Source organism: Zingiber officinale, chromosome 7A (genome assembly GCF_018446385.1).
Source record: "Zingiber officinale cultivar Zhangliang chromosome 7A, Zo_v1.1, whole genome shotgun sequence".
NCBI classification, from domain to species: domain Eukaryota; kingdom Viridiplantae; phylum Streptophyta; class Magnoliopsida; order Zingiberales; family Zingiberaceae; genus Zingiber; species Zingiber officinale.
Window position 1 is genome coordinate 108,948,575 of NC_055998.1, and position 12,705 is coordinate 108,961,279.

Sequence of the window (12,705 nt, forward strand, 5' to 3'; positions counted from 1 at the left end):
AATATTTCAATCCTTACTAGCCACATCTAGCACCCAATGCATGTTTTCTTGTTCCTCATTCTTCTTTTTCTTTATCTTTGGCAGTTACGACTTAGCACAAGGGTCAACTCACATCTCCGCCATCAACTATTAGGGCTTGCGACAAAGAATGGCACCAGGCTCAATACAGCGGCTTAATGCCATCACATCTTATTTTAGTCCCTTAAAATAAAAAATAAAATATAACATTATTCTATGGAAACCTACTAATGCAAGAGCATACAGTAGCACAACCAATTTATTTCCTCTGATACGGTTATGTTCCCCTTCGAGTTGTGACGAGAAGAAAACCAGCCTCCCTTTTGGGTCTTGAAGGACGATAGAGACTACTAATAAGGAAGATGACCCGTCCGTGGCCTCCTGAATCGGTTGCGCTCTATTCAGAGTCCAGGCGAGGCAGAATCGTCTTTCTAGTGGCTAACATGGCATGGCATGAACATATTATGTTATGTCTTTTGATGAACTCTAGATTTGGTTTTTTAACGTTTTCTTTTATTTATTTTAAATTTTTAGGATTAGTTTTCTTTTCTAAAAATTAGTTTAGATTTTATCTCCTTTTTTAGGATGAGTTTTCTTTTACTTTTCATTTATCTGTTGCGACTTTTTCTTATTTTTTAGGTTATTTAAATAAAGGTTAGGGTATGTTGAGTTTGGTTTTAATTTGAATAAAAATTTATTTTCGTTTAAACCTAGAGGCAACTCCTCTTTGTTTACGAATTATCTTTCTATGTCTTTCTCCGCAAACCTCTAATTCAAATGTCGCACCAGGAGATTTCTTCCCTACGTCACCTACTTAGAAAAAAAAACTAAAAATATATGATTACACTATGTTAACATATCCAATAGTATTTATTGATATATTTTGTTATTAATTATATATTAATAAACATTTTTTTATCAATAAAATATGATTTAGTCTATCGATAATGTGAAAGACATATATTTAATTTAATAATATAATATAATAATATAATTTTAACAATATCATTCCATTAAATAATAACAATAACACAAGTCTACCTAATAATAACAATAATATGAAATCATCAATACTATGACTAATATAATAAATTATTCATTTTTATATTGTGTTATGTGATGTTTGTTATCTTTAGTTTTAAGATTGTTGAACTTCTTTTTTTTTGACATTTTCTAACAATTTTGATTTATCAATCTTAATACAATATGGTAGATACTTAAAATGTTAATACCAATTTTGGCAGTCATGCTCCATATACCATTTACTTCTTAAAAGGTATTATAAATCAATGTAAAATTTTACAAGATGGCTAATATTATTATATTCTAAAACACTGCCCCTTAAACTCATTCAAATGAATTATGGCAGATGTACTAATACTTAATACCATCTTCAGATATGGTTAGTAAATCTACTAGTTGGTCATTAGAGCTAATAAAGGTGACAACCTTGACCTCTATGTTTTTGATTGTCTTAGGAAACAACAGATAAGCGGCCATTGCATAGTAGCTAAATTTGATGTAATAGAGCTTCATTAACTTTATGAGGGGAATGTCCCAACTTGGTCATCAATGTTGACACAGATAAGCTCATATAAAAGTTAGCTTCTTGATTTTCAAGAAAATTATACGAAGAACGCACTATCCTTATGTGGATATTGTGTCTATAGAACTTAACCAATTAGCATGTATATACACTACAATTACCTCAATACAAAAACAAGATACCTTTTCTAGGAACAAGAACTATTGAGGTAATGTAAAATTTTCAAGATTTCTTTCTAATGATCATGGCATGGGATAGCCAAAAACGAACTGATCGCACTGAATAGCAAGCCTTGTAATTGGAAGATAGTTCAGATTCTCTATTACTTATATGACTCTTGAAACCAATTAGTGGTTACCCTATCCAAGTATCTAAATGAATGACATCAGTTTAATCCATAACATAGCAGCATCCTCAAGCTATTTCCGATAGGTATGTAAATGTTTCATTCAGTTTAATCCTTAACATAGCAGCATCCTCAAGCTATTTCCGATAGGTATGTAAATGTTTCCCGTGAGATAGCAACCTCTATACTAAGAAAGAACATGACATGACCAAAATCTTTTAGTTCGAAATGTTGAAAAAGAAAGTCCTTTTGTCATGCAATCCTAATATAATGTTGACCACTATCAAATATAACCTTGACCACTGAAGAAAATGTGTCAAGATAGACTACACCCATTCTCAGTGTCCACCCGACAAGTTTTCATTTGGTTTACAATACCATCAAGAGTGTATTCAATAGTGAAAATTCACTTAGAGGTAATTGTAAACTTCCCTAGAGAGAGAGAATACACTCTCAAGCACCATTAGAACAAAGAGCATCCATCTCAACTATCATAGTTTGCTACCAACTGAGATCTAAGCCTATTGACATTGGTAGAAGATGGCTATATAGCTGAAGATGATAGAACAGAAAAAATATGATAGAGAAACATAAGATCATTAACAAGAAAATGGAGAGGAAGAATAATACTTTCTAGTACCTTTGCAAAAATACAATAAGGAGGTCCAAATAAAAGGCAACAGGAAAGACTGAGAATGAGAATAGGCGACTTGGATGACTAAAGTCTCCAGAAAGTGTGAGAGCTTGCTCATGTCTTGATATTTGATTGTACAAGTGGAGGCAATTTGTCGACGATGGAGATCATGGTAGTAGAAGGTGTGGAAGCAACAATAAGATGAGAATAGTAAGCACCATCTACTCCAGCTTAAATGGAGAGGGTGAAGATATTAAGAATGGAGTCAACTAAAGAAAATCTCATCAATGAAAATATGAATGCACACAAGTTGACTCGAGTTAGCAAAAGGAGACTACGCTAGCCTCAACGCCCCCGCCAACCCATTCCAGGGTCAACACGGAGGAGGTAAATCACTAGCGGCTACTAGCCCTAGAATAGTAACAAGCGCATGAGGGAGGCATTTACCTCGGCTATGTCGAGATTCGAACCCCAAACCTCAAGTTAGCAACACCTCGTATACTAGCCACTAGACCGTCCCAAGGGGACGGATATAGTAGTTATAATAGTCCTAGAGATAAGAATGTCCAAGAAAGACATAATAAGTTGGGATAATTTATCTCATTCAAGAGATATTGAATGTACAAAGCATGATATCCATGGTGGAAGAGAACATAGAGGACTCTAAAAGAAAAGACAACGTGTCATTTGTCAAATTGTATGTGGTAGGAAGTTCACCCCAATGAGAAAAGAAGGAACATTTATATATAGTAGAGTACAAGAAGCCTCAAATAAGTCGTGATTCTTCCTTTAATTCACACATTCAATTGTAAGGTGTAGGTATAGGCATGGTTTGAAATTTCGTACCATGTCAGGCGAATAGTCGAAATGTATCATTCCAATAGATTACCGAAACTCAATACTATTTAGCACCAAGACGTCTCCTGTGTTGTTGAATCAATCATGTCGACAAGCATCATTTCATTTCATTTCATTTCAATACTAGACACCCCTTGGCAGGTTAAAATTTAGATAATATTATTATTGTTATAATTTATCTTCATATAAGATAATGTCAAAATAGTATAATTATAGATGGAAAACGAACATTGAACTTAACTATATAGTGTTATCTTTTTCTTCTTAATATCTTTCCCCCTTCCACCTCTTATTCGCCATAGTCACCATACATTAGAACATTGACATAATACTAACATAATATCGTTTCATTCAAATATTAAAACACCAACATGGCTTGAGATTTCGAACCTTGGTAGAGGATGATTAGTAAAGTATATAAGGCCTAAAAGATATAAGTGAAAGATAAATACTATCACTAAGAAGAACTTTAATAGGCAAACCAAATTAAGTGTTTCACAATGATCTTCCGCTAAGAGTCACCTTGTAATTCAAGAATAATCATCTATTAAAAAACAAAATATTTAAGGTTTAAGTGGACCAAAATGGACCAGGTGCGATCTAAATCCCAATAGCAGTGTAAAGAATGAATTAAAGAAAAAGGTGCATATGCAAGCTCATTGATATTATTAGGGATTTCTCAATTGACATGATACACTAAGTAGATGAAAGAGTGTATATTACTCCTTACGCCTTCTACAATGTAAGAGGATGATCTAGAAATATGGGTTACACAAAAAGTGGATATACTAGCTAGGCCAAAGAGGTAACTAGTTAAGATAAGGCATCAACTACAACTTGAAATTGGAAGGACCAAATATACTACTCCGTAAGAAACTATGACAGTGGGGCTAGAATAAACTAATGGATTCTTCTAGGAAGTAGCATCTAATTGCATCACACGAGTTCTCTAGAGAGAATAACTGAGTGGGTAATGATGGAGAGATTAGCAAATATTGTGATGACCACCATGGCCTTACAGACAGCTTCATGAACCTCCACCTAATCCTCTAGAAGACAACTAAATGGCTCAAGCAGTGAGGAGTTTTAGTTACCCTTGGTCTATGGACTAAACCTAGTTGATGATGCCCATAAAACATATTTCCCCATTTAATTCTTACATGGTGATAATCTTAGAGATCGTAAGCCTAGAAAATATAATTATTAAAGGTATTGAGGAGGCAATTGAAGAATCAAACATTTTGAATTAGTGGAAATTATAAAGGATTCACTTGGCAAAAAAAAAAATCACATTACAATTTTTTATTATTGCAACAATGATGAGTGGGGAAATGATTATGAGTGAAAGAAGAATATATGGGATTTTTCAAGGACAATTTCTAGAATGGACAAAGGGAGGATTAAGCTTTGTTGCTCCCTCCCTATTTTAGCAAGGTCGACTTGAATCAAGTAGGCTTAATTGGTTCATTCAAGGAGTTGATGCTAGTGTGGCAGCATCACTATATTTCAAATTTCAAAGGGATTAGAGCCATGATGGTCAGATGTAAGATCGACTGAATACCTTACTGACTGACAAGAGTCTGTTGAGAGAATGATTACTTAATTGTTAGACACAACCAAGCCTTGATCACAGCAAGGATCATACCATGGTTTAAAATCTTATACCACATCAGGTTGCACGGTTGAAATGTATCACTCCGATAAATTCTCAAATCTCGATACTACTCAGTACTATCTTGTATTGTTATGTCAATTATGTCATGTCATACTGCATTCAAACCTCTTGGCATGTTACAAAATGCTTCAAGATAAATTGAAATAATGTTTGTCATTTTTTTATCCATACAAATTTGTACCATTCCAAATGGGACACGGTTGTGTTCTCTTATTCTTTATTTTTATTTTCTTCCTCTTTCTCCCTCTAATTTTCCATCGGCGCCATACTGAAACAGTATTATTCCAATCAAAATTTAAAATTCTAACATGACCCAAGATTTTGAACCTTAGATCAAACAACTACTTCAAATGTAGTTCCATCAATGGTAGTAGAGTAAGGAGACACAAAGGTTAACTCCATTGCAGGAAGGATCATGGATCAAGATCACATGACCAAAAGAGAGAAGGGATCACTATTCAGTATTATAAGGCTTAGATACCATGATATAGGGAAAAATTAAGTTAAATACCCTAGCAGTTTGCTATGCCTTTATATATTATATAATTAATGTAACATGTTACGAGCAAAATCTATATAGTAATCCTTGCAATTAGGTCTTTTGGTCCTAACCAATTTTGAAATCCCAAGTTGTGTCTAAGTTTTAGTCTTCAACTAAAATAATCAATTTGTCGAAGTGTCAACACATGGTGCTAGTGGCAAATTTGAGGAGGGGGAGAAAGAAAAAGAAGAAGACGATAAGACATCAACATAACTTTGGGTAATGTTTAAAGTACCATTTTATACTAGAGTTTGGAGTTTGGGTCCCAAATGAGAATGGCACGATTTAGATGCTATATTGTGCTATACACTTTGGATGCATCAAAACATGTTGAGATGAAATTAAGGATTTTTTTCAAATAATTAATTGAATTAAAATTTTAGAGAAATAAAGAATAGAAACTAACAAATATTACTTGAATTTGTCTTAAAGCATGCGGTAGCATGTCAACTATTACTATGATATAATATCAGTCAATTAGCACACATGGCACAAAAGAGATTACCCATGTTGATAAATATTAAGTCTCGATAATTTATTGGAATGATATATTTCAATTGTATTGTACAAATATTGTATAAAATGTGAAACCATGGTCCTAATATCAAGGTGCATGACCCCTAATTAGGCGTGGGCACAAAGAACAATATTCTGGAGTTGAACCAAAAACAAGCCAAATTGAGCACTTGAGAGTTTTCCAATTTAAGATATGGATAATATGTTAACTTTTTTATACGGAATAAATTTTAGATTTTCATGAATTTAGCCTATTCTACAATGTCTTATTAGTTCATATATAGTAGCTCTAGGTCTAAGTTCTCACTTAGCTACTTATTCCATTTGATAACCATGTCTATTCCAAGGTTTTCTTATTTTTAGGATACTGATCCATTATTCATTCAACAGAACCTTTGATATTCACTAGGTCAAAGTCAGAAAATGATTCTATTAGGCAATTTCGAAAGATATCATTAAATTTATTTTGCACAAATAAAATATATTGTGTGTATAGAGGTTCCAAACCCTAAAAATTTTGAGGCATGCTGGTTTTGATAAAATTCATAGTTATACATACAGTGTAATAAATTATATATATAATATTTCTATTCTATAGTTCTTGTTTAGCACCTTTACCCGCTCACTAACTCGCACATGTTTACTTGATTGTGCAAGTTATGTGCTAGGGTGTCCTCAATGCTAGACAGCATCAATTGCAGCTCCTGGATCCAATAACGTATAGCCTCTAACTATTGCCTAATGGCCTTTCTTTGTGCTTTGCAACTACACGATCGTGACCTTACCCTTTAGCTCTGACCCTAGCCTCTACAACCGCATTCGTAGTTCCATTTAGCTAGCATTTCCCTTCATGTTCATGTACCTTACAAGCTTAATGTATGCCAGGGAAAGTTGTGCAAGGCATTCTGAATTCGTTCGCATTATATTATTTTGCTACAATATATATGTTAACTCCATCGAAGCATGTAACCATTTCCTTCGGATTAGTTTCCAAATATTAGGATCCAGGATCTACTAGTTTCTAATATTCCTTAGATGCATATTGTTAAGCATCAATATAACATTTTGCCAGCATGACTAGTTCAATCCTTTAAGGTACAGCAAATCATATGGGATCCAAAGTTGCAAGTCATGCTAATGCATGCACAAGCATACCCAAGATCCAGAAATGAAATGATAGGGACAACCTGAACATGAATATATAAGAAAATTATGCAAAGTATAAAACCCATCCTGAAATAGTGAGTTTCTACAGTGACATGTTAGTATCTTGGAACCTATGGTAAGATACAAAAATAATTTATGCACCGATTGATATACTTAATGCCAGAGACAAAAGACTCTACAAAAGTAGAATAGGTAATACAAGATTTATTCTAAAATAAGAAATGACCAAATATGATATTCCTACCAGGAACTTCCAGCAGCATTTGAGATAATGTCATAGAGAACTCGTGGATGAATTCCTGCTCTAATTCCAAGATATATGGCTTCCACACATGCAACAAAATGAATACCCTCTAGAAGACGATTCACTGTCCAAATCTTACTACAAAGATGAGACAAAAAAAGGCTTTATCGAAAGCAATACTAGGTAATTGTAACATGAACTATGATGTCAAAACTTGCAAATTGGTAATTAACTAATCTAAAAAGAAAAGAAATATTTTTCCTGGAAAGAACAAAAGGTTAAGAAAGAAAATGTTTACCTTGCAGTACCAATTTCATCATGAAAAAGGTAAACATTTTCACTGATAGCTGTTCAAGTGCTAAACAGTCAGGTATCCTAAAAGAAGAATCATAAAGAGGCAACATGTGTAACATACCAGAGAAAAAGGGTCCAGATTTTTCATTTGTGCTTTCCCATCCAGATGCAACAACCTATAGATAGGAAGAATGGTAATAATAAGTAAATAGCTGCAAACTAACAATAAGAAAAGCTGACAGTCCAGAATAGACATATCATATGGTATGCAAAGCTTACAATAATTTTCCCCTTCAGCTCCTCAGAAACTCCACGGAAAATATAGGAATCAATAAAGCCGACATCTACTCTCTCTTCTGGACCAAATAGAGACAATTAGGCATAAATAGCAGTTTTGACATTTTAAGAAAGGTAACAAAAAAATTTGCAATACTAGATGGTCCTAATTACACTTCTCTAGAGTATAATGATGAAGAATTAATTTCAAGTCAAGAACCAAGCCACAATCACAATACGCAAGCAGTGCATAATTTCATGCACCATCCAGACTAGCAGGAAGTTCAAAGATGAGGATTGTTAGGAAGAATCCTCAGTACAATCACCATACTATAGCAGTCCATTACATATTAAATTAGTTCTGTTCTGACTATTTCTAGTTATGCACTCATAAGAAGTACATAAAGTTTTTTGTATTAGCTTAGTGAAGCATGCCCAGGTACAGTCCAGTAACATTCTTATACTGCATATGGCACTTTTGCAAGAGAAATAGAATGAGGAACTGTGCTTACCTAAAGAATACTACATGCACATTTCATGACAGGAAACAAAATAAATAAGAAATAGGACATGATCACTGGATGACAAGAATTATCAAGATCTTATATCATCAAAACCTGTGAATAGCTTTTGTATCTTCTGGATGTGGTTTCCTGAAAACGATGATCGAGAGATAATGACTGCGTGTTTGCATAATCCTATCAAATACAAACTAGTCAGACTCAACACCAAACATAAGTTAATACTTAATAAAGAACCACGACAGGAAACGGAATATGCAACCTTTAGCTACATTATTCTCTCCACAGAAAAAATCATATATTTCATTTGCAGAAGCCATAACCATAAAAAACGTAGCACCTGCAACAAAGATGATAAATCAGAAGGCCTTCAAGAATGTAAAGGAAAAGGACTTGTAGAAACAAAAGAGTGTCCACATATGACATCGATGAGTTAGTTCATGCCCTCATTAGCTTTGCACTAAAAACTACATGACCAACCATGGATACAGAAATGATACTGCTTTCTTATATCTATTGAATCTAACTGAGATATGAATAGATAATTGTAAGGAACTAATGGGGCAATAAATTTGTATTTTGGAGAAAAAACATTATCCATTGAAAAATTCCAAAAATTGCCAGTCTCCACTGTGTAAGGAACCAAGGTACACATAATAGTATTTTCCATCATCACGTATGAGAGCATTTGATCAACATATTCATATCTAGTATACCTCAAGGTTTAAAATCACGTCCCAAGCTGGGGTTTTGATCTTAGCCAGGAACAAGGCATGTCGGCCGGGTCAAGTGCCAATAGATGTGCAAGCAAGTAAAAGAGGAGAAGGGAGAACAACAAAGGAAGATGATGTTGTGATGAAGTAGGATCTACTTTCTTCTCTTTTGTTTATTTAGCAAATTGATATCTTGTTATATTGTGGTTTTGGCTATTTGTATTGAAATTTCATGTTCATTGTAAGCAAGATTCAAAATCTCGAACCACTTTGGAGTTTACATGAATTAGTACTGTTTTGGTACCGTACATATAGCGTCAGTGGAAATAAGACGATGAAAAAGAAGAAGCGAACACAACTTTATAGTTAACTAGTATCAAGTTTTGATAAATTATGTATGCTAACTAGTATCAAGTTTCGATAATTCATCAAATCAATGCGTTTCAACCATGCCACTCGGCATGGCATGAGATTTCAAACCATGATTGTATGAACTAATTTTGATAGTCCAATGTGTAACTTTTTGATATAGAAATTTAATGGCAATTTAAGTTAACTCCACATTCAAATTCCTAGATAAAATATGAATTTCTATTGCACCAATGTACAACATCTAGGTCCACTTTGTGCCACAACTAATTGAAGCTTGCAACAATTAGTGAGGTGGAACTCTTCACATCCAAAAATAACTAGACATTTAGAAGAGTGACATTGTCTACATGAAACTTGTCCGTGTGGAACTATCAACTGGACCAACTTGGATTCAACATGCCTCGTCATGGTTCTTGTGGTTTATGAGGTTAGCATCTAGCTTTGTTGTTCATGTTGAAACAAGTATTGCGTTAATGGAGATAGATGGCCAAATAAGTTTTTGCTAAATGATTTTGTCAACAAAGAAGCCTTAAGTGGCTTCAAGAGTTGGCAATTTAGAACTAAAGAAAATCTCTGTAGCATGGTATCGAATTTGGAATGCTTGAAAAGAAGGTGCCCCTGTATGCACCTTTAAACAAGCATGAGGGGATTGATGCTCCTCGCCCATTGTTCCACATGGAAGAGTGCAACAATCCCCTGAGTGCTTACATTCCAATCTCAAGTGAGTAGCCATTTTGAATGGAATTGCTCCAACTCAGTTAGCCAAACTCTAAGTCATTGATGAGCATAAGGGAAACTATAGAAGTTAAGGTGCTCCACACCCATAATCTCACATGGAATAGTGGGATTGTGCTGATTTTATTGAGGAAGTGCTCTCTCCCAAATTAACAAACATTTTTGGATGGCCAGGTTTTTCCTTGCTTCAACAGCAATGCATGTTGATATTTTTCACAAGTCGCTTCACTAGAAAAGGGTTAATAAGCATTCTCTAGCAACTAGATCATAGTACAACTCGGAGGAACCAGTAATAGAAAACAATATTACTCACTGACCCATTGCAGCTTCCATAGCACTTGCGCACTTCACTCCGCCCAACTCCACGAACCTGCTCATCAGAGACGACTCGACAATCTGAAACCATGATGTAACTAAACCACATCAATAAACAAAGATTTAAAAAAAAAAAAAGAATGGAGCCGTTGCACAAAGAAGAAAACAGAAAAGGCCAAAATAAAATTTTAGCAATAAAAACCGAGAGAAAAACCTCGAATGCTTGGAGGCGAAACCCGGACTTGACAAGCAAGGAAGCTATCTCTAAGCCGAGCTCGTCGAGCCCCATGAATCCGACGACAGTGGAAGACGCCATGATATCGATGAAGAGGAAGACGATGGCGATCGGCGGAACGAAAACACGAAGAGACAGTAGTGGAAAGTAACAGAGCCGTAAGTGACTGACTGCCGTCGGAGGTAGTTAACCGTGGTAATTTAGATCGGCTTTTTAGCCTCTTTTATCTCTATCACGATTGCCCTAAACACCGAGTGCAATTTTGTCTGTGGCTCAAACTCACGTGATCCGAGGAACCCCTCCTAGTTTTAAGCACAGAAATGCATTCCGCGTCGAGTGAAACTCAGTGGAACGATTTCCTGCTTCCAATCGCGCCGCTAAATTTGGACGCTGCGTGCTCTCTCGAATGGACGAGTGCCGCGATTCGGTATCTCTACTGGATGTTGATCTTTCCGGTACAGCTGACGCTCGAACTTTCGTTGAGATTAGAGATCCACGTATTGTAGACGTGTCCGGTGATTAATTTGGCGTTCGGATAATTGAATACGACGAAATAAAATAAGTTTTTTAGTAAAATGGAGGGTGATGCGCTGCATGCCCCATTTTTTAGCCAGTATCATGCAATGTGGGCTGGCATGCCAGTTGTTCATTCGATCACAACAGGTTGTCTTCCGCATGATGATGTCACGAATCCACCCCGATTAGATCTCATAATTAATAAATTTAATTAATCTTATTAATTAATTAATTAATTTTCAGATGATATTTTTTTTTTAATTTTTTCATCGATTATCAAGATAATTATACATCCCATTTAGAGAAAAAACTTTTACAAATACATTATACTTAGGATCAAATCATGGATATTTGAATGACAATTTGAATATCTTACCATTATACCATAGCCCCGGGGGCTCATGATACGAAAGTCTCATAAAAAAATGATAATTCCAATTAACCTCATTGACTATTTGGGCGACCGGTCCAATCCTATGAAAATTTTCTATCGGTTATCAGGATAAAAAACGGAGTGCTCACCACTAGCACCCCACTAATTTATTTCAGGACCAATACAGAAAAGATAAATCATGATAATTAAGAAGATAAGTGGATGAAAAGTGAGTTATAGGGAATCCTCGGAGACCATGATTCATAATTGTGAGGATCATGCATAACTTGGCTACAAGGAGAATGAAGAACTCAGAGTATTCGAAAGGAAGAGCTCTAGGAGCTATCTCAAGCTCCGTTAGGTATTGTAAAAGTCAAACTATATGGAAGAATCGAGAAGTCATCTGCATGAAAGCTCAAGAACTAAGCTGTATGTAAAACTCAAGATGTCGAGTTGTACGAGGAACTCAAGATGCCGAGTTGCACGAGGAACTTGGGATGTTGAGTTGTATAAAAACTCAATGTTAGTGTTGAGAGTACAAAATTGAACTTATAGTTTGATATATCGCTAAATTTAAAGTTAGCCTATTTGAGGATCTAATGAAGTTGTGTCGAGTATACAGGTGTAGAAAACTTGACAAGTGGACAAGTCCTGATTGAAAACTAGTCAAACATTAAGTCCTAGCGAGGTTAGGCGATGCAAGTCCTAGTTGAGAACCAAGTGGTGAAAGTTCTAGCAAGGCTAGACGTTGCAAGTCTTTGTTCAAAATCACACAGTTAAAGTCCTAGCGAGGTAAGATGATGGAGTCCT

General features: G+C 35.1%; 1 protein-coding gene across 3 annotated transcripts in view; it reads right to left on the reverse strand.

The window, feature by feature from the left end:
- The window catches only part of LOC122001977, a 110,218-nt gene extending 98,752 nt beyond the window's left edge, over positions 1 to 11,466 (reverse strand). For 2 of the 3 annotated variants that reach the window (XM_042556977.1, XM_042556975.1), the window contains exons 1-8: positions 10,986 to 11,466; positions 10,774 to 10,852; positions 8,899 to 8,976; positions 8,733 to 8,813; positions 8,119 to 8,195; positions 7,961 to 8,015; positions 7,844 to 7,892; positions 7,546 to 7,683 (exon numbers count right to left, since the gene is read on the reverse strand). In XM_042556977.1, coding sequence (XP_042412911.1) covers positions 7,546 to 7,683; positions 7,844 to 7,892; positions 7,961 to 8,015; positions 8,119 to 8,195; positions 8,733 to 8,813; positions 8,899 to 8,976; positions 10,774 to 10,852; positions 10,986 to 11,087 — 659 coding nt within the window. In that variant the 5' untranslated portion in view covers positions 11,088 to 11,466. The remainder of the gene's footprint in view (positions 1 to 7,545; positions 7,684 to 7,843; positions 7,893 to 7,960; positions 8,016 to 8,118; positions 8,196 to 8,732; positions 8,814 to 8,898; positions 8,977 to 10,773; positions 10,853 to 10,985) is intronic. The other variant, XM_042556976.1, reaches the window with a different exon arrangement.
- Between the last annotated feature and the right edge of the window lie 1,239 nt (positions 11,467 to 12,705).